This window comes from Rhagoletis pomonella, unplaced genomic scaffold, assembly GCF_013731165.1.
Source record: "Rhagoletis pomonella isolate Grant_MI unplaced genomic scaffold, Rhpom_1.0 Rhpom_scaffold_00394, whole genome shotgun sequence".
Lineage (NCBI taxonomy): Eukaryota > Metazoa > Arthropoda > Insecta > Diptera > Tephritidae > Rhagoletis > Rhagoletis pomonella.
In genome coordinates this window covers 43,152-65,974 of record NW_023458948.1, presented here as the reverse complement: position 1 = coordinate 65,974, position 22,823 = coordinate 43,152, and the positions used below count along the sequence as shown (strand labels likewise).

The 22,823-nt window shown below is 39.7% G+C and overlaps 1 protein-coding gene across 1 annotated transcript in view; it reads right to left on the bottom strand.

The window, feature by feature from the left end:
* Positions 1–1,681: 1,681 nt before the first annotated feature.
* Positions 1,682–22,823, bottom strand: part of LOC118750789 (nuclear pore complex protein Nup205-like) — a 28,867-nt gene continuing 7,725 nt past the window's right edge. Inside the window, exon 2 of the mRNA XM_036485522.1 lies at positions 1,682–1,810. Within this exon, the coding sequence (XP_036341415.1) occupies positions 1,697–1,810 (114 nt within the window). The 3' untranslated portion in view covers positions 1,682–1,696. The remainder of the gene's footprint in view (positions 1,811–22,823) is intronic.

The window sequence follows — 22,823 nt, the reverse complement described above, 5'->3', positions numbered from 1 at the left end:
ATAACATTGCGACTCATAACGCGATAGCAGATCACGCATTGCGCACACCCATCCATGTTTTCTATGCAAAAAAATATTATTTCCCATTCCTCCCGAAACATTTTATGTGTGTATTATTTGAATAGTTGCGCAGCGAAGTCTCAGCAGCAACTGATTTGATTTGCTTTGCCGAAGTGCTAGCAAAGCATCAGTCAATCGTCAATTATCGTAAGACGCACGAAGGCGATCATATCATACATGTGTCGACGTCGCAGCATGGAATGTTGTTTTTTGTTGTAGAAAATGCCCATTCATTAATGCGCAAATGAACAAATTAAAAAAAAAAGTTTCAAGATCTGAAAGTTTTTTAGTTTACGGTGGTAGAAGTAGCAGAAATGTAATTTAGCAAAAAAAAAAGTGTTATCTATTCCACAAATGTGGCAAAGTCCGAGCACTGCCTGTTGAGCAAAACTTCGCTGCTTCGCACACAAGCGCATGTGTGGGATAGTGTGATCTATATGCATGTACTTATATAAGTGCATAGTTATTTACTGAAGAGCGCAGAATGAGCAAAAATTTTGCAGCAATAATCAAATAATAGCTAAGCGTTGGTTTTACTACGACCTTGGAAAGACGAAAAAATTTACTTGTGAGCCTTTTAGCCTGAAGTATGTATGTAGATACAATATTGCAGCATCTTTCTACCTACCTTTTGTTTATTTTCCACTATTAGTATGCTTTAGAGATATTTACGGAAATGGAGCACATGATTTCGTCCATTTTAGAGTTGTAGCAGGTAGTGAATTTTTCTTCAAACTGCATTTCGCTAAGTGCGGAGTTGTGTGGTTTAGTTGGGATTTCCCTGAATACCAGATATTTCGTAAATACGTACGTTTTTCATAAAATTTTATTTTGTAAGAGTTTTGGGTGGGCACCTACATAAATGAGATAAACAATGCGGGTGCTCCACTCGCGATCACTCACAACAGCCTGAAAACTGTTTAGGATGTTGTATGGAAGATGTTTTTTCGCTTTTCTAAGAAATTACGCTATAATTGCACATATACATATACATATGCATTGTCGTCAGTAGTAGAAGTAATAGAAAAGTCTTCCCATCCTGCAGGGAAACCGCGGACTAGAGGATCAAATTTCTAGTTCAGTACTAGGTCTTTATCGCGAAAAACCAACTAGTCCGGTAGTAACTAGATCAAGGTGCAGATCTTTTATACTGGAGAAAAAATCCCTTCGCATATATTTATATATTATATAATAAATTATCTTACCTAACATGATTTTTTAAACAGGTGGCAACCCTTCTCTAGTTGAGCTAAGAAGCAAAGCTTTTCAAAACATTTCGATTGAAACCCAGTTTATAAAATTGATTTACTTTTTTAAATAATTTTAATATAATTTTTTTAAAAGGTGGCAGCAAAACCAATTTGCACATCTACAGCCCAAGCGCATTTTTGTAAATCGAAAGAACGGTGCAGATCTTTTATGCGGAACAAAAAATGCCTTCGCGTATTATGTATATAGATAATGGATGGCGCTCCCCCTCTCCGGCGATCTAATTATTGTGGAAGTTAGTTATGACATAACTTCCATGAGATTTTCGAGGAAAATTTCTGGAAGTTAAGCCTGATCTTCGTGGATATGTGACTGAAGTATTAGTCCTACTTAAATTTATAAATATAACACTAACAATATTTATTTATTAAATACTTACCTCCTTCGATATATCAAAGTCTTCTAATAGACTCACGATTCTCTCAAGAATGTTGTAATGGTTGACTAAATTCTGCGTATATGACGAAATTAATCTTGTTATCTGTAAGAACGTTAAGAAATACTCATTAAACATTTTGAAAAATAGTATTAGAAATGGCGTTATGAAATCAAAATGAAAACTGAAATTAAATGAGTTATCGGTATTTTAAAAATCGGATTGCGGTTTCTAAACAGAGCTGGGCACTTAGGATTACGATTACATTTTGATGACTTGTAATCCAGAAAATTTTGCATGATTCTGAATACTCATGAAAATTAGGATTACAAATTCTTGAATAGTTATTCTAAATATATTACTTTTTGTTATTATTATTGTGGCGTAATAATATTTATTTTTAAGCAATGTTATTGGGCTTTTGTGAGGAAAAATGGAAAAAGCAACAAAGTCTAAGCGGTAGAAGTTATAGCAGCTAATTTGGGAACTTTTTTTGCGATTATGTATTGTCCCTTTTCCCAAATTAACCAAGACGTGACCGAATTGTCCAATGCACTGTCTTCGAATAATCAAAAACAGTGACGACCCATCTAGCATTTGGAAGATTACTTTAATAAAAACCACTTACTGAGTCTTTTTCGATCACTTCTTCAGAAAGAATTCATTGCAAAAACAGTGGTGACGGACCCGCAAAATTTCTGAGAACGGCCGTCCGAAAAGTATGTTGTGACGAGTTGGCTTCTGCGTACAGCTAGATTGAAAGTAAGTACATACATACAGAGCAGTGTTTATATTTTAAGTACAATTGTACTTTTTCAGTACAATTAGTTTTAAAAAGTACAAAAGAACAATTTACCGATTTTAAGTACAATTTCAACATCAAAAACACTTTTTGTACAAAACGCTGAAGTCTCTGGCACTTTGATTTAAGTAAGTAAATGGACATACCTACATTTATTGCGTTAAGTAAATGGACATACCTACATTTCAGATTTGGTACAAAACGAAATTCTGAATTGCAATTTTGAAAGTAAACGTGATTGTGAATGGTAATATTAGTGTTGAGCGTTGTGGTTATTGCGTTTTTTTTTTAATCACCGGTGGGTGAAATATCCCTCATCGCTATTTAGTTTGAAAAAATCTTTGGAAATGCAGTTTACCTAATGACGCTCCTGCAGAAAATGAAGGAATTGTAACGTGTAACGAAATCTGTTTCGGATAATAACGAGCCTGAAGTATCTTCCCCTTCCCCCATTGAAGTGGTGGCATCATCTTCAAAGCCTCCACCGCCTTCCCTATCCTCAAATACTAACGCTGTAACTCAACCCCTTCCGCCGGTACTCCAGTCTGATACAAGGAAACTAGTTGTAGTTCCACCAAAGAAGTCAATCTTTGTCTCTAGATTGTCGAGAGACACTACCGAAGACGATATAAAGCTTTATATCTCATAAAAAATTACAACTGTCGACTTAAGAATCAGAAAATTTAATTTTAAATACGAAAGAAATATTGCTTCATTTAAAATTTACGTAAATTTAGATAACTTTAATGCGCTGCTTAGTAGTTCTTTTTGGCCCCCCGGAGCTTTCGTTCGTGAATTCGAATATAGGCCCAAAAAGGGAAATAACTTAGCTAATATTCCCCGTCATAACACTGAATCAAAAAACTAATTATTAAATCTGCCTTAAGTATTTATTACCAAAATGTAAGAGGCTTAAATACCAAATTAACGAACTTATACCTTAAAGGCCTTGAATTTATATATATAAAAATGGTGTGTTCGTATGTCACGGTCGTCAAAACTCGAGAACGGCTGAACCGCCACCTATTTGAAAATTTTTAAACCCAATTATATTGAGAAGGCTTACAGCCGAAAATATGTGCGATTAGGGTTGCCACCTGTTTTAAAGTTTAACTAAATTACACTGATAAAATAAATGAAATCTTACAATATTGGTATCAAATTAAAGAGGGTTAAGAAAGATAACTCTTGCAAATATTTTTGAGGAGGCGTTATTTAATTGATAAACTAAATGATATATTACAATATAGATATTAAATTAAAGAGGTTTCAGAAAGACAACTACTGGAAATATTTTTTAGGAGGGTTGCCACCTATTTTAAAATTTTAACTCAGTTAAATTGATAAAGTAAATGAAATATTACAATGTGGGTATCAAACTAAAGAGTTTAAAGAAGGCTCACAGGTGAAAATATTTTGAAGGAGGGTTGCCATCTGTTAAAAAATTTAGCGCAATTTAATTGATAAAAGAATGATATATTACAATATAGATATTAAATAAAAGAGGTTTAAGAAAGATAACTGCTGGAAATATTTTGTAGGAGGGTATTAAACTTTAGAGTTTTAAGAAGGCTTACGGCCTAAAATATTTTTGAGGAGGGTTGTTACCTGTTTGAATATTTAACTAAATTTAATAGATAAAATAGATAACTTTTTACAATACAAGTATCAAATTAAAGAGGTTTAAAAAACATTACTGCTGGAAATATTTTTGAGGGGGGTTGCAACCTGCTTGAAAATTTTAGCTCAGTTAAGTGGATTAAATAAACGAATTATTGCAATGTGGGTATCAAACTAAATAGTTTTAAGACGACTTACAGTCGAAAATAGGTTTGAGGAGGTTTGCCATCTGTTTGAAATTTAACTCAATTAAATTGATGAAATCAATGAAATGTTACAATATGGGTACCAAACGAATGGTATTTGAGAAGTCTTGATTGGCCAATATTCTAAATAGGATTATGCAATATGTAAAAGTAAACTGAAAATATTGAAATTAAATGAAATATTACATAACTGATTCGAAACGGAAAGTGATTGGGAAAGCTTTATCAGAGAATTTTTTTTAATGTTTTCTCTTATCCAAATCCAGACAGTTTAAAAAAAGAGAGAATTTACAATATCTTATCAAACGACGTGATCATATTATCAATGCAGATTTGGTATACAAATAACGCAATGAAAAAAATTAATAAAAAGCTGCTGATATAAATGAAAAAATGATAAAAAGCGTAACGAAAACATAAAAATATCCTATGAAATGAAATAATGAAAACTTAAAATTGTTGTCACCATTCCTTTACATTATAAAACAGTTAAATTTTAATCATAAACAATTTCGTTCGGTCGCCAAAGCCTACTAAGTATATTGCGAGTAAAGAAATTTTGAATAACAATAGATAATATTATTATGATTATGATTACTATTACTATTGTGAACTCCTGTTATATGCCCAAACAATTTTTTACAAGGGCGTGTAATTTCTGGCGTATGCCAATGACATCGATATCATCGGTAACAAAAACTTCGAAGCAAAGCGATTGAGTTTGGTGATCAACGAAGACAAGAGTCAGAGCATTCCCGCCTTGACACCCACATCCCTGTTGCCAGTTGTAATTTCGAGAAAGTAGAGAATTTCGTTTACTTGGGAGCCAGCATTAACCCCGATTATAATATCAGCATGGAAAACCCACACAGAATCACTCTTGCCAACAATTGGAACTTTGGACTGAATAGGAAATTCGGGAGTAAAGTTCTCGCTGGACGTACAAAAACCATTTTCTATAAGTCAGTCATCATGTCCGAGCTGGTAAATGGCGCAGAAGCTTAGACAATGACAACATTCGATGAGACGGAAAGCGACGTTCCAGTTCTGAAAGTATTCAACTTGCAATCCACTGGTGGTAGCAGAGGAAGAGGGAGAGACCAAGTGGAGAAGGACTTGACTTCACGTGGCATTTCCAATTGTCGTCAGTTGGTACAGAGAGAAAAGACTGGCGTTCTTTGTCGATCTCGGCCAAAATGGCTTAGGCATTTACAGCGCCAAATAAGAGAAAGAATATGCAAATGATAATTGACCGAGTTAGGGGACCTTCTTCTTGATGCGCCAGGAGGAACTACTAAAACATTCCTTATCAGAGTGATTATGCCAACGGTTCGTTCAAAAAATTACATAACCTTAGCTATCGCTTCGCCTGGAATCGCTACCAGGTGGAAACATTGCTAATTCAGCTCTTAACCTGCCAGTGAAGATATAAATCTTCGAAACTCCCACTTGCAATATATCCAGAACAAAATTTAAAATAATTATATGGGATGAGTGCAAGATGGCACATAAAAAACTGCTTGAGGTTTGATCGATTGTCGTGGGATTTGCATGGAAAGGTTCAGCCATTCGGGAATGCATTGATATTGCTCTCAGAGGATTTTATGCACACATTATCTTTAATTTCTTGAGTAACAATAGATAAATGCTTTCCTGAAATAGTCAGCATTGTGACAAGACGAACATATATACACGGCAGCCGAGGTATTCTCGCGACAAAGACTGGACATTGGGAATGGAAAGCTGCCAGCCAACGAGAGATTAAGGCGAATTTTACTGCCTGATAATTTTTGTAACTTAGGAACATCGAAAGGTGAACTGATCGAAAGAATAAGAGGGGTATTGACAACAGTCGTTGCTTGAGCTGGTCTGCCCTCTTACCAGACGGCCAGGCCACTTGCTCACTTTGGTGAATACCACTAATGATATTCAATCCAGCATTCAAAGTGAGGAAATAACTGTTTAGCTTAGGGAGAGCGGGAGACCAGGTTTAGAGTTGTGGTCGAGTTAGAGTAGTTGAGGAGGTAAGGATTACATTTGCGAGTGTTTATATATCGAGCTCAATGAGCCCGTATGGTTTATAGGTGCATATCAAGTCAGCCATTCACTCCATATACCTGATATGCGAGAGAGAGAGAGAGAGAGAGAGATATGCGGGCAGGCCGATGAAGCGGTAGCGCAAGATGTGACCCTTTCACAGTGTATTCATTGGGGGACTCCATTGGAGAAGTCATGCTCTAGCTGCCGTAGGCTGCTGTGCAATGAGCTGGGATTTATCCAGGGATGCATTCAGGCAGAGCCACAGTGTGGTTTGTAAGCAGTATCTTAATACCGTGCCAAAAATTACTCCGGAAGTGGAGTGTGTGTGATGCTCAAAGCACCGTCGGATAGCCAAGCTGGATCAGTGTTGACCATAGCTGAAAATGCCAGCGACTTGTCACTTTACTAAGTTCAGCGAAGAGATATTTGAGAATTGCATAAAAAATGCATACCCAATTAAGAACGAGCGAATTACTTTTAACAGCTGTGAGTGTGTCTGTTCCCTGCACTTGGTTTATGCGGGAAATGCAATATAAAAGCTTGTGGGTGTTCGCTGTTCTTTGTTGATGCATAAGTCGCTTAAACATATACGTCGATGAACACCGTTGTGGAAAGAGACGAATCATTTAATTATCCAACGGAATTTTTGAACTCGATTGATCTTCCAGGGATGACCCCACATACTGAATTGAAAATAGTTGTGCAAATTATTACGTTGCGGAATATTCATCAGCCAAAACGGCACGAGACTCGCAGTTAAGAAATTGATGAAGAACGTAGTGTAAGCAAAGATTTTTACGTGGCCTTTCAAAGGTGAAGAATTCCCATAATTCCGGCCGATACACCATTAGATTTAAAAGATTGCAATTTCCAATTCGATTGGCATTCGGAATCATAATCAATAATACTCAAGGTCAACCTTTGGAAAAGTGTGGTTTAGATTGAGATGCGGATTGGTTCTCAGATGTTGCGTGTTCCCGTTTCGGCAAACCAGATATCCTTGATATCAATGCAGAGAATGAAAAAAACAACAAATATTGTGTGCACACAAGTACTTATTACATAACCAAACACATATGAAACGTATGCTTTGTTTCGTTAATAATTTATCATCCATATAACAGGAATATGCCACAGCAAAGCGGGGCAGGGTACAGCTATTATCTATCTTCTATCTATATATATAAAAATGTTGTGTTCGTATGTCACGGTCGTCAAAACTCGAGAACGACTGAACCGATTTCAACAATTTTTTTTTTGTATTGTTCGGTATAATACCAGAACCAATGATATCGCAAAAAATTGGAGGGTTGCCACCTGTTTGAAAAATTTTAAACCCAATTATGTTGATAAAATAAATGAATTATTACAATATTTATTTATTTATTTAAGAATAATCTAGAAAATGTACATTTTCTTACAGACTATTCAGAGACTAATTTAGTTTAAGTTTATTAAACAATTTCATTTAATATGGATTTAAATCTAGGTTTTGACAAAGAGAAATCGATATCTGATGAATACGAGAGAAAATTAAGTTGTTTTAACGCTCTATAAATAGGTGCGTTAGAAGCGTAAAGTGTTCTAACTCGATTTAGAAAAAAAATTTCATGATTACGCAGGTCTCTTGTGGGGATATTAAAGTAGATACATTCAAGTAGGAATGGAGAATCAATCGCCCAACGAATAATATCATATACAAAAGTAAGCGAAAGACTGGATCTTCGGGTTTTTAGAGATTTAAGATCGATTAACTGACATCTGGCAGTGTATGAAGGAATCGGATCAACAAACTAAATTGAACGGAGTGCGAAACGTATGAATTTTCTTTGTATTCGCTCAATCCTTTCAATATGGGAATTGTGGTATGGCCTCCAGATAAAGACAGCATATTCTACTTTAGAGCGAACGAGAGAAGTAAAGAGTAGTTTCAGAGTGTACGGGTCAGTAAACTCAGAGCTGAAACGGCGAATAAAAGCTAGTATAGAATAAGACTTTGCTATAGTATAGTTTAGATGACTATTAAAAAGAAATTTGGAGTCGAAAACAACTCCAAGATCAGACATTTCATTACGAGTGCTTAGACATGAGCCAAAGATATAGTAAGAAGTGGGGATCGGGGAACGAGACTTAGAAAATGCGACAGGAAAACACTTATTTATGTTTAACTGCAGTTGATTTGAACGACACCAGACAGCAACATTATTTAGATCGGATTGAAGCTTGACAGAATCAAGCTGATTTGTAACCGTAGTGAAAATTTGTAAGTCATCGGCATATAAAAGATATTTAGAATGGTTTTATTTTTATTGTTTTTTTGTTCGTAGGAGAGGGAAATGCTTTATGCGCTGGCCGGGGGCGCTAACCTCTATACCACCTTCCCCGAGTGTAGGACTCCCACCGAAGCGTGTTGGGCTACCCACTAAAACCCAAACTCCCACCGCCCGCGCAAGAATCCCGCATCTGGCACCGCAATTCTGTATGTCTTCAGATGCAGGAGCGCGCTGCTAGAGCCTTGGGGGTGCTCTTTTGTAGGGGCGTTTCATTCGGGTGTCCTCAATAGACAACCGTCCTCTCGTTTGCAGCGGAGTACGAATTTCACGTATCTCACAACTGCTTCCCGCTTTTCTGCGCTGGAGATCATTACCCCAACTATGTTGTTCGGAGTTATGTCTCCGTGTCTTTCGTCCAACATTCTGCGCTAAATCAAGGAGTGTTCGCAGGTGAAGAATGTGTGGTACACGTTATCTTCGACGTTTCCACAGTAGTGACAGAACGGTGAGTCCACCCTTCCCATTCTATGAAGATATTCTCGGAAGTAACCATGACCGGTGAGGAATTGCGTCAGGTAGAAATCGACTTCCCCATGTGGTCTGTTCAGCCATGTTTGAAGGTCGGCTATCAGGGAGTGCGTCCATTGATCTTTTGTGCTCGCGTTCCAGTTTTGTTGCCACTGCTGGATCAGTTGCTCGCGCGCCCTTGCCGCGGCAGCTGCTCGACCTATCTCGGCACTGAGATTGTAAATCTCATTTCGCTCGTAAGCGAGTAGCTCAATTGGCATGACGCCAGAAATAACTAGGACCGCGTCCGCGGACATTGTACGGTATGCAGAAGCAATGCGTAGTGCCCCTCTGCGCTGGACCGAAGACATTTGAATCCGGCATTTTTTGTCTTTTAATGCGGCGGCCCATATTTCTGCCCCGTACAGGAGCACCGATTGGACCGCTGTCATCAGAAGCTTCTTGCGGCATGGCTTCGGGCCGCCCACGTTCGCCATCAGCCGGCTTAGAGCCACCGTGCTCTGCGCAGCTTTTTCACATACTCCATGGATGTGTACCCAGAATGTGAGTTTGCTGTCAAGCTTCACCCCTAGGTATTTTGTAGACCTAGAAGTCGTCACGAGTAGAGGTCCGACCATCATATTTATAATTGTTGGGATCCGTTTTCTGGTGAGGAGCACGATCTCCGTTTTGGCTATAGCCAATTGCAGACCGTGATCGCTCATCTATCCACTGACGTTGCGCATGACCTGGTTTAGCTTGAGCTGTGCTAGCTGGACGTTTCTTGCTGTTATGACGGCGGCCACGTCGTCCGCGAAGGCGACAAGGAAGGCGCTCTCCGGCATTTCCGTGCGCAACAGACTGTCATACGTGGCGTTCCAGAGGTCCGGGCCAAGTACAGACCCCTGTGCCGCTCCGCCGGTTATACGTCTGTTTCTCTGACCTTGTGTTGTGTCGTACAAAAGCCAACGGTCTCTGAGGTAGTCCCGGATCATATCTAGCAAGTATGTTGGAGCCTTGAATGACCGTTCCAAGGCCTCCAGCATGTCGTCCCATCTTGCCGAGTTGAAGGCGTTCTTGACGTCCAGTGTGACTAGCAGCACTATTGGCCGCGCCTGGTGGCAGGCTTCGTCGGCCTTGTGTACCGCCTCGACTACTTCGCCAATTGCTCCTATGGTTGAGTGTCCCTTCCTGGAGCCATGTTGTCGGGGTGAAAGGCCTCCCTCGCTTTCTATGGCTGACGTCAAGCGTATTTTGAGCAGACTCTCCATCATCTTGCCTGCTGTGCCTAGCATGCAGAGTGGCCGGAAGGATGAAGGAGAGTTTGGGTCCCCTTTACCCTTGGGTATAAGCACCAGTCTCGCCTTCTTCCATTGGCTTGGGAAGACCCGGGCCCTAAGGCAGCTGTTGTACATGTTAAGCAGGAGATCAGGGCTCGTTTTCGCTGCTAACCTGATTGCCTCCGCTGGTATGCCATCTGGGCCTGGAATCTTGCCGGCTTTCATGCTTCGCAGGCTCAGCTCGTCTGTCGAAAACAGTGGTGCCTCGGCTTGCTCCTCGACGAACACTGTGTCTGCTCTTAGTGGGTGTGTGGGAAATAGCGCATCCACTATATTCTTAACTCGGGCTTCATCCATCGCTTGCGATGATGTGTGGACCTTTTTCATCACTATTTTGTATCCATGGCCCCAGGGATCGCGATCTACTTCGTCACATAGCGCTTTCCAGCAGTTCCGTTTACTCTTCTGTATCTCGGCCCCAAGTGCTTTCTTAGCGCTTTTGTAGGCTGCTGCTCTGGTCAGCGCCTCAGGTCTACCACGAGCGCGCGTTGCGAGTCTCCGCATTCTATGGCAGGCCCTTCGCAGCTCTGCAATTCGGTCATTCCATAAGTATACCTGCTTTTTACCTGACCATGCTCTCCTCTGTGGCATTGAGGCTTTGCATGCCCGGTGAATGCAGCGCATGGTTTCTTCGACCAGCTTAGTACAAGACTCCCTGTTGTGGATCTCTCCCGCTGTGGGTGAAATACCTTGGGAATCTGCTTGGAGCGATGTATCGAACTTGCGAACATCGACCCTGGACGGGTTCCATCCTGGTTTCCTGCTAGGCATACTACGTGTTTGCCCTCGCGTTGTGTCAGTGACTTAGAAGGTGATGTAGTTGTGGTCGCTACCACTCAGGTCTTCCATCACTCTCCATCTGTCAGCCCTTCGAAGAAGGCTTTCCGAGACCAGGGTTATATCAGGGATAGAGTATCCAAAACCCGGCCTTCGATATGTAGGGGTCGATCCGGTGTTGAGGATGGTCAGGCCAATGCGGGCTGCCATTTCAAGGACCAGTCTTCCGCTGGTGTTTGTTTGGGGCATACCCCATTCCACGCCTCTTGCGTTGAAATCTCCAGCAACAATTATGTGGCCGGTTATATCGCGAAATTCGTCTTCAAGCTCTTCGAGCTTTTCCCTGAAGACAAGGACTGTGTCGTTTGGAGACAGGTAGCAGCTCACCAGAGTGATTTGCGCCATTTTCACCCAGACGTAGCAGCGTCCGACCCCGCTGCTCTCTGCGCGATGGTTGGGGTTAGCAATCCATATCGCGGCCGAGCCTGATTGGTCAACATGCCAGGTTTCCTTTGTTCTATAGGGTTCACTGACGATGACAGCGTCTGCTCTTTGTTCAAGAACCAGTTGGTCCAGCAGGTCATCAGCTTCCCTACTCCTGTTCATATTGCCTTGTATAAATTTAATCATATTCTCCCAAGCTTTGTCTTAGCCTCAGCAAGGGCATCCCTGAAGGCCTTGCACGCTCCCGACCCGGGCAGGTGATTGGCATTTTTCTGTCCATCTCCTGCCAAGCACAGGTAGCAGCTTGGGCTTTCTTTACATGCAGAGGCTATGTGGCCCTGCTGACCACATTTCCAGCATGAACTGCTTCTGTCTGGGCCTTTGCATGCCGCCTTTTTGTGGCCATACCCCAGACAGCGGAAACACCTTTGGACATCCACGCGCTCTCGTACACGGCAGATAATCCAGCCTCCTCGCAACTTCCCCTTTTCAATAAGAGTCCGGCCTGGCAGTTCGTCGATTTCCACCACGGCCATTCTTTGTTCACGCGAGTTTACAGCGAGGAGAGAGACGCGAAGTTGGCCATTCATCTTGTCTCCTAATTCCCCGCGTATAGCGTTCTCCACTTCTGGGGCCGTGGTTAGGCAGTCCATGCCCAGAACTTCTAGACGTAAACGTCTAGTGAGAATACGGGCGTCTCCAAGCTGGCCAATGGCAGTGCACACATTTTCCTTAAATGCTGAGTGGTCGCCACAGCGCTCCAGTTCGATAAGCACGCCGCCTTCGCGGGTTTTCCGAACAGATCGAATTACGGTCTCCGTCTCCTCGGGTTGAAGCTTACCACGTATCGTTCCCAGCACCTCTGCATAGGTTTTGCCTTCAGCTGGCTTAATGATTAATTTGGCGAGACTCTTCGTTTTTCTCACCCTCTTCTTTTTTTTGCGGCTGGTCGCCTCGCCCTTATTAACCAAGGGTTCACCTGACGCTGGTCCTGGCTTGGGCTTTCTGCTTTTTCCAATCGTTTTCCATTGATTATCTGGTAAGGTTTTCTGTGCATTATTATCTTTATTTCCATTATTATTATTACCATTATTAATAATAATCTTATTACTACTATTATTATTATAGTTAGTGTTCGCAAGTTCCCAAGCTTGCGGTGACATGCTGTTTGCATCAGCCGGCGTTTGAAGACGACTATCCCGGCTGCCGGGAGTTGACGTTTGGCAAGGTGGCCTTCTGCGCCACGTCGGCGGCTTTCTCCGTGCTCGAGGTGCCGGAATTTGCCTGCAGAGGAATTTGTGGCGGGGAGCGCACGACTCTACTGCTCTTCCTGAATGCGCTGCATTCTTCCTCCATAACATCGACGATGGTTTCATTTATTTGTTTTATTTTATTCATTTCCAATCAATTGGGTCTCCGCTTCAAGCCGCTATCTCCACACGTAGCACAGTCGCTTTTAAGTGTCCCGAAGTTCCCTTCTCTCAAAGGAGCAGGCCATCGCGAGGGTTGACACAAGTCCTTATGGGATATTGTGTTCAGAGCCAAGACAGCGCAAAACCAGGAGTAAATCTCAACTGGACCTGTGCGGCCAAACTAAATGGCGACGTGTATTGAACGTACTTGAAGACCTGCCAGGGTTTTAACGAGACGGAGGCGATTGCAGCATTAGCCCACCAGCCATTTCTGTGAGGTGTCACCCTCGCATACTAAAGTGGCGGAATACTGCTCTCGCCAGCCCAATATCGAACTAATCGTATACATGCTCCAGTATGCCATGAACAGGATCTAACTGGTCTCAATCCTGGGATGCGGCATCTGTTCGCCCGGACACAGGAGATTCATCAAGCATTTCTGATCTTTTAAATCAGGCCCTCGTCTCCTGCCGCTCTTGATCTGGGACTGCTTATTGGTTATTCGCAGCTAACCTACCCGAGTAGGCCGTTCACGATCCGCCCTGTGTGACCCCGGTAAGGTCCTGAGCTTAGCCCTTACCATCAGTATCTGCCTGCTTTTAGGATTTCAAATTTTGGATGCCATCAACCACGTCATCAAGAGTAATGGAGACCGCTCCAAAATCAATTGGAGCATTCACGTTCAAACAGCTGTCTTCAGTAGAATCTACTTCAGGCTCGTAGTTTGAGCTAAAGAAGTCTGCAACAGATTTGCAGCCTCGCATGTAATCCGTTATAGACAACTTCCGACGGAATACTAGAGCAATTTTTTTTTTATTTGACGTACCGCCAAAAGGCCTTGGGGTTCGATTTAATTTCAAGCTCAAATTTCTGAACATAATTTCTATGAAGAATATTACTCAGGGACTTAAACTCTCTTGAATAATCCAAATATTTTTTCTTATGTGATAAAGAGTTTGATAATTTAAATTTTTTATAGAACTTATTCCTTGAATTCTTAAGCTTCTTTAATTCCTTAGTATACCAAGGAATTCTATAAAAACTCTTATTTCTTGGCGGCATTATACTTAAATAAATTTCATTTACTTAAAAGTATCAAAACATAAATCTACATTGACCCCGGAAAAAACCGAGTCCCAGTTCACCAAGGAAACCTGAGAATTGATGGCATTAAAATCACAATTATTATTAATACAAAAACTAAGGGATTGGTTATCCATCGCAATATTTTTAAATTCATAGAATTGCAAGTGTAAAATAAGTGGAATATGGTGAAGACCAGGACACAACAAGGGGTCAAGGCATTCATGTAAAGAAAAATTTATATTATCATTAATGAAAATAAGACCTAGAATTCTAAAAAGCTTATTTTTAAAACTATTTATCTGACTAAGATTGATACTCGAAAGATTGTCAACAACGTACGATTCGGAAAAAGTATTGATGTTTTTGGGATACAAAGTAGCGCAGTTGGCCATATTTGCCCATTCAATATTGCTCAAGTTGAAATCGCCTAGAATGCAAAAGTTACTAGTTGTGTCCTTAGATGCTAGAGTTAGAACATTATCAGTATGCGCCTTATATAGAGCATCAGCACTAGAGGGAGGAATATATGATGCATAAATGACAAGTTGAGAGGCGCCGAACACGGACACACACAGTTGGTCAAGAAGTAGATCATCATTCTCCAGCGGCAGACGCAGCGAACGATATTTCTTCAGAACCGCAATCAAAACTCCACCCCCTCTGGATAGTCCAGTCCTGAGAAACCACGATCGTTTCGAAACACGTTGTAAAGCTTCGTGCCAAAAAATTCGCTGTCACAGAAATCCACACTAAGCCAACTCTCGATGAGTACAAAGATGTCATAGTCCGTGTGTGAGCTTAAGTCGAAGAGTATTTTCGATTTAGTTCTCAAACCAGATACATTCTGGAAGTAAATGCGTAGCTGCTTAGATTGGGCTTCACCGCAGGTGGAAGGACTCATGGGTCGAGTTGAGTTACATCGCCTTTGGGAAAAAACCTAAAGGGACGTACTTTAACATTGGCTGGCCAGATATCCGCAGACAGAACCTTTTCGTAGCACCATTCAGACACTCCTAGCTTAAAATTTACCTTTTTAAGGCTCGCAATCGGGGTATTCTTCTTTACAAGCATAAAGCACTCTAAGAACTTTTTATCTAGACATGCATGTTTCGAAACATAGTCCAGTATATCTTCCTGAGTCACATTATTCAAAAATGAACAGAGATGTAGCCATTTCATTTTTGATACTACACTTAGCTCTTTATTATTGCTAGACCCAATAACTAATGGCTGTTTCAGTATCCTGCGATTGGCTGCGGTTGAATCACCTGACGGGCGTTTTTGCTCATTGAGTTTAATGCTGGGTTTGTTAGGAATTGCAGAAGCAGCGGAAGTAGAGGCAGCAGCAGCAGCAGCGGCTGCATATGATTTTTTTTTGCATAAATCTGGTTAACAGAGTGAGCGAACCCAGCATTAGAAACCGGCATAGGAACAGTAGCTTCGGTAGCCATGAGCGAACTAGCAGCAAAGTTTCTTCGCTCAGGCGGCGTTGGTATAATAGCAGCAGTTGTGACTGTGTGCGAACAAGTAGCGGAGATACCTTGCTCAGATGGACAAGTGGAGGTAAAGTGAGCGCAAGCATTACTCTCTTCAGCAGCAGATGAAAGTAAGTGATCGGCAGTTGGTGTGGGCAGCAGAACAATAGAGTCAACAGCAGCAGTAGCATTATGCTCAGATGGCCGAGCCGAGACTCCAAACGGCAATGTGCGCGTAGAGGTATTTTCACCAACAGCTTCGAAGTTGTGACACACACATTTATGTACCGAGCCACCACGAAGTTCTCTAACCGCTACTGTAAGCAATGCCATGGCAGAGGTAATTTTTTCAGTATAGGCTGGTTTTCACTATGTCATATTTTGACATCAAAATTTGTCGACATATTTTGACACAAGTTTATCTCTTTCATCCGCACCTTCGCTGATGATATTATGGGCCAAAAGCGAACATATAGCTGGTATAGCAGCATATGTATACGACTGAAGACCTTTCTTGATCTAACTCAGTCGATATACCGTTTTCTAATCGCATTTGACAATGTGTTTTCATTTATTTGACGACATTGTCATTGAATTTGACATAGTGAAAATAAAGCTTATGAAGATTATTTATAGCATTGATTTCGAACTGCAGCTCTTCGATTTTTACGAACAGAAGCTGCTTATCAGATTGAAGAGCACTTATTAACGAAGTTGCACGAGCTAACTCAGCTTTAGGAGCCGCGATTTCATGGAGAATTGATAGAAAAGTCGAGTTGTCGACAACACCAACTTGGCTTTCTTGTTGGTTTGGCCCTAGTTTAGGCAAGTATTGTTGCGAAGCAGTGCCAGCAGATGTATTCATATGCGAAGAAATTGACGAGGTAGTAGTCGCGCTTTTGGCGATTGTAAGTAAAGATCTCTCATCGGGAATAGCAATAGGAGGAGAAAGAAGAATCGGATTTTTTACGATCCCAGCTTCGCCTACTTGTTGATTTGGCACTAGTATAGACAAGTGTTGTTGCGGAGAAGCATTAGCCATTGTATTCAATTGCGAGGAGATTGACGAATCTGTTGATATCGCGCTTATAGCATTATTAGGTATTACTCTCTCATCACGAATAGCAATAGGAAGAGGGGTGTGGAGGGATTTCCGACGAAACTCTGCACAACTATTGCAAACATACTTATTGCCTGTACTAACCAGATATTCCAGGTCAGTTAGGAAAACACCAACACAGTTCATATGAAGGAAGTCGCTGCACTTTTCACCAGAGTTGGGCATTATTCGAATAAATTGTTATTTAGATAATTATTCGAATAAAATTTTATAATTTATTCGTGAATAAGTTATCTGCGAATAATTTATTCGTTATTTTAAATAATGAATAAAAACTCATTTTTAACACATTGAGCCACCTTTTGCTTTTATTTCTATTGTCAAGGATTGTGAGTTAGCTGAATTCTGTTTACTATTTTATCAAGAATACTAGCGTATTCCCTCTGGTTTCGCGGCCCCTGATAAGATTTTTTGCGTTGGCCAATGCAAGAATAGCGTTGAAAACCAAATATGGGTAAGGTAAAAATTCTTAATTTAGGTTGAACAACTAAAGAGCAGAACCCTTTTCACACATATTTCTGCCAAAAAAATAGCGCTCTGATGCTATTTATATGCAAGAAAAAATGCCTTTCAATGTCATGAGCTTTACCGATGGTCTCATTTCCACTTGTGAGATCTTTTCTAAGCGTGCGTAATCTTCTTCTATGATCTTGCAACTACAACATTGGTCCATGTCATGTAGGCCAACAAAAGTCCTTATAAGGAAGCTGAAGAGCACAGATGTGCGTTTTTTATTATAGGAGAGTCAAAAATCCTCGATGTAAAATTTGGCCATTGATATACCAACAGTGGTCTTTCTTGGAAGGATGTGGTCGAAACTTTCCTTGCTGATTCGCCACTTTTAAAATATCCAAGAGCTGGTTTCCTTGAGTCTTACTGCTGCAGCAACGGCCGCCAGAGCAATTTCATCAAGCGGAGGTAGATGCAAGGTCGCATTTAGGGTGTATGACGACGTGAGACATCGTAAATTCGTATAATATAAACATAAAAAACAAAGTAGTCCAGACATATGGGGTTTCTAATGATTTCGACTGCAGCACCATTATGAATTGCAACCTGATTGTACAATAAATAGGGATTTTCTAAATAACTCAACTGCAGCGCCACTTAGCGGGTCCATTTTTCGCATAAGTATTTTTCATTATGCAGGAAGAACACATTTTGAATTTGAACGAAATCAGTTCATAAATACGGCTTTTATAAATAACTCGGCTCCATCGCCACCAAGGAGTTTTCTAGTAGCCTTTAATAGGACTTTATGCGCATGGAATAACCTCCGAAAATTTGATTTAAATCTATCCAGGGGTTTGAGTTAAATCGCAACAACGAAAACGGTTATCATTTTATACATAAACTAGCAGACCCGGCGAACTTCGTCCCGCCAAAAATTAATTTTTTGTATTGAAACATTTTGGTACAACATTTTCACCAACAGTTCACGTTCATGATTTTCACTGACGCATTTATCTTCTAATATTACGTTTTGGTGGTTGTCGGAAGGCATATTTCCATTACCATCTTAAATAACCTAGCAAAATATATGCATACAAAGATACGTAATAGCTTCAGTACCGTTTGAAAGGCGCCACACCCCCCTTATAAAATAGCCGCAATTTTTTCTAAGAGTATGGGAGTGATTTCTCATATATCCATACCATGTTCAAGTACTCTTACCATGAACACTTCCAGAGATATGCAGTGTGAAATATTCGGTTTGCATGGGAGGTGCCACGCACCCTTTTTCAAATACAACAAATTTTTCTTCATGACTATATGTCTTGTACATACCAAGTTCCAGTACTCTACCATGAACACTTGCAGAGATATAAAGTGTGAAAAATTTGGTTTGTATGGGAGGTGCCACGCCCCCTTCACTTAGCGGTATGAAACATACTTTACACCTTATTATCATACCTACCAAATATACACAAAAAATTTCATTCATATCGGTCAAGCCGTTTCGGAGGAGTTCGACCACAAACACCGTGACACGATATTTTTATATATTAGATTTTTCATACAAAAATACCAAAAGATCTAAAAGAAAAAAATAGAGAAAATTTTTTTAGGATAGGGACACCCTAATCGCCAAATTCCAGTACTCTATCGTGAACACTGCCAGAGGTATGCAGTATGAAAAACTCGGTTTTTATGGGAGGTGCCACGCCTCCTTTTCCAATAACCACAATTTTTCTCCATGAGTATGCGATTGTTTTCATATATCTCCAATCCAGGTTCGAGTACTCTACCATGAACACTTCCAAAGTTAAGCAAAATGAAAAATTCGATTTGTATGGGTGGTGCCCCGCCCCCTTTTACGATAACCATAATTTGTCTCCGTGAGTATGCGATTGCTTTCATATATCTCCATACCATGTTCGAGTCCTCTTCCGTGAACATTTTCCCGGATATGCAGTATGGAAAATTCGGTTTGTATGGGATGTGCCACGCCCCTTTTCTAATAGCCTCAATTTTTCTTCATGACCATGTCATCGATTTCATTTATCTCCATACCAAGTTTCAGTACTCTACCACGAACACTTCCAGAGATATGCAGTATGAGAAATTCGGTTTGTATGGGAGGTGCCACGCCCCCTTTTCCAAAAACCATAACTTTTCTCCATGAGTATGCGATTGTTTTCGTATATCTCCATACCATTTTCGAGTACTCTACCATGAACACTTCCAGAGATTTGCAGTATGAAAAATTCGGTTTGTATGGGAGGTGCCACGCCCCCTGCACCTTACGGAATGAAATATACTTTACATCCGATTCTCATACCTACCATATATGCACAAAAAATTTCATAATGATCGGTCAAGCCGTTTAGGAGGAGTTCGACCACTAACACCGTGACACGAGATTTTTATATATTAGATATATGAACATATCTATACGCATAAATTACTTGTTTTATTATTATTTTATTCGTTATTCGAATAATTAATGAAGATAATAATTATTCGAATAACGAATAAAATAATTTATCCGTCATTCGAATAATTTTTTTTTGAATAAACAAAATTATTGATTATTTACGAATAACAAGAAAAACAATTTATTCATTTGTTATTCGTCATTCGAATAAAGTTTGCCCAACTCTGCTTGTCACACTGCACTTTGTCATGTGTACGTATCGACCTTTTGCCCACACAAACACGGCATTTTATACACACATATGGCGATTATTCGCGTTTTCGAGTGAGAAATTATTAAGTAATAGCTAGTTTAATAATTATTTATGAAAAGTCACTTGCTCGAAATTTGACATTATTACATTTGGTGAACAACAAAACAAGTTCAAACATCCGTCCATTCTCCGTGACAGCACAGCGTAGAATGTGGGTATCAAATTAAAGAGGTTTAAGAAAAATAACTGTTGGAAATATTTTTGATGAGGGTTGCCACCTATTTGAAAATTTTAACTCAGTTAAATTGATAAATCAAATAAAATATTGCAATGTGGGTGTAAACTAAAGAGTTTTAAGAAGGTTTACAGCCGAAAATATGTTTGAAGAGGGTTGCCACCTGTTCGGAAATTTAACGAAATTTAATTGATAAAATAAATGGCATATTACAATATAGGTATCAAATTAAAGGAGTTTAAGAAAGGTGAAATATTTTGGAGGGCTGAAATTTTTAACTCAATTAAATTGATAAAATAAATGAAATATTGCCATGTGGGTATCAAACTAAAGAGTTTTAAGAAGGCTTACAGCCGAAACTATGTTTGAGGAGGGTTACCACCTGTTTGAAGATCTAACTAAGTTTAATTTATAAAATAAATCACATTACAATATAGGTATCAAATTAAAGAGGCTTAAGAAAGATGACTGTAGGAAATACTTTTGAGGAGGGCTGCCACCTAATTTTATTTTAGCTCAGTTAAATTGATAAAATAAATGAAATATTGCAATACCCACATTGCAAACATTAGATTTTTAAGAAGGATTACAGCCGAAAATAAGTTTGAGGAGGGTTGCCACCTGTTGGAAAATTAGACTCAATATAATTGATGAAATAAATGGCTTATTACAATAAAGGTATCAAATTACAGGAGTTTAAAAAACAGACTGTAGGAAATATTTTTGAGGAGGGCTGCCACCTATTTGAAAATTTTAGGTCAAATAAATTGATAGAATAATTGAAAAATTGCAATGTGGGTAATAAACTTTACATTTTTAAGAAGACTTGCAGTCGAAAATATGTAGGAAGAGGGTTGCCCCCTGTTTGAAAATTTAACTCAATTTAATTGATAAAATGAATGACTTATTACAATAAAGGTATCAACTTAGAGACGTTTAAAAAACATGACTGTAGGAAATATTTTTAAGGAGGGCTGCCACCTGTTTGAAAATTTGAACTCAGTTTAATTGATTAAACAAATGAAATATTGCAATGCGGGTATCAAACTAAAGAGCTTTAAGAAGACTTACGGTCGAAAATATGTTTGAAGAGGTTTGCCACCTGTTTGAAAATAAAACTCCATTAAATTGATAAAATAAATGAAATGTTGAAATATGAGTACCAAACTAAAGGTATTTAAGGAATCTTGATTTGGAAAAACTGTCAATAGAATTATGCAATATATAAAAGTAAACTGAAAATATTTGAATTAAATGAAATATTACATAACTGGTTCGAAACGGAAAGCGTTTGGGAAAGCTTTACTAGAGAAATCTTTTGTTAATGTTTTCACTTATCCAAATCCGGATAGTTAAAATGAAGAGAGAGTTTACAACATCTTATCAAACGAAGTGATCATATTATCAACGAAGATTTGGTATACAAATTACGCACAGAAAAAAATTAATAAATAACAACTGATACAAATGAAAAAATTATAAATAGCGTAACGAAAACATAAAAATATCCCATGAAATGAAATAATGAAACCTTAAAATTTGTATCACCATTAACGCAGTTAACAGTTAAATTTTAATCATAAACAACTTCGTTTGGGGTCGCCCTAGCGTAATAAGTATATTGCGAGTAAAGAAATTTTTAATAACAATAGATAATATTATTATGATTATTATTATTGTTACTATTGCGAACTCCTATTATATGCGCAAACAGACATTCCCAAATTAAAGCTAAAGCAGAAGGGCATTTACGATCGCATGATGCAAGTGTTAACATAATAAGAGCTCGAAGTCTGTTCTGCCTTTTCCAAGTTGGATAACGAACGATAACAACATCAAATAAACAGTCAGGGCATTCGCACCTTGGCACCCACGTCACTGTTGCCAGTTGTAATTTCGTGAAAGTAAAGAATTTCGTTTACTTGGGAACCAGCATTAACACCGATAATAATGTCAGCATATAAATCCAACTCAGAATCACTCTAGCCAAAAAGTGCAACTTTGGACTGAGTAGGCAATTAGGGAGTAAAGTTCTCTCTCGACGTACAAAAACCACACTCTATAAGTCACTCATCATTCCCGAGCGGGTTTATGGCGCAGAAGCTTACACAATGACAAAATTCGATGAGGCGGCTCTTGGAGTATTCGAAAGAAAGATCTTACGAAAGATTTACAGGTCTCTCCGCCTTGGAGACGGGGAGTATCGCAGACGATGGAACGATGAGTTGTATGAGCTTTACAACGAAATGGTCATAGTGCAGCGAATGAAAATACAGCGGCACCGTTGGCTTGGACATGCAATTCGAATGGGAACCGACGTTCCAGGTCTGAAAGTATTCAACTCGCAATCCGCTGCTCGTACCAGAGGAAGAGTGGGCCCCCACTGCAATGGAGAGACCAAGTGGAGAAGGATTTGGCTTCACGTGGCATTTCCTATTGGCGTCAGTTGCCACAGAGATAAACGACTGACGTTCTCTTTGTCGAGCTCGGCCAAATGGCTTAGGCGGTTCCAGCGTCAAATAAGAAGGAGAAAATGATATATGGAACTAGGAAAACATTCCTAATCAGATTGATTCGGGGTACGGTTCGTTCAAAAAATTACATAAGCTTAGCTAGGGCTTCGCCTGGAATTTCTGCGACATTGTTATTA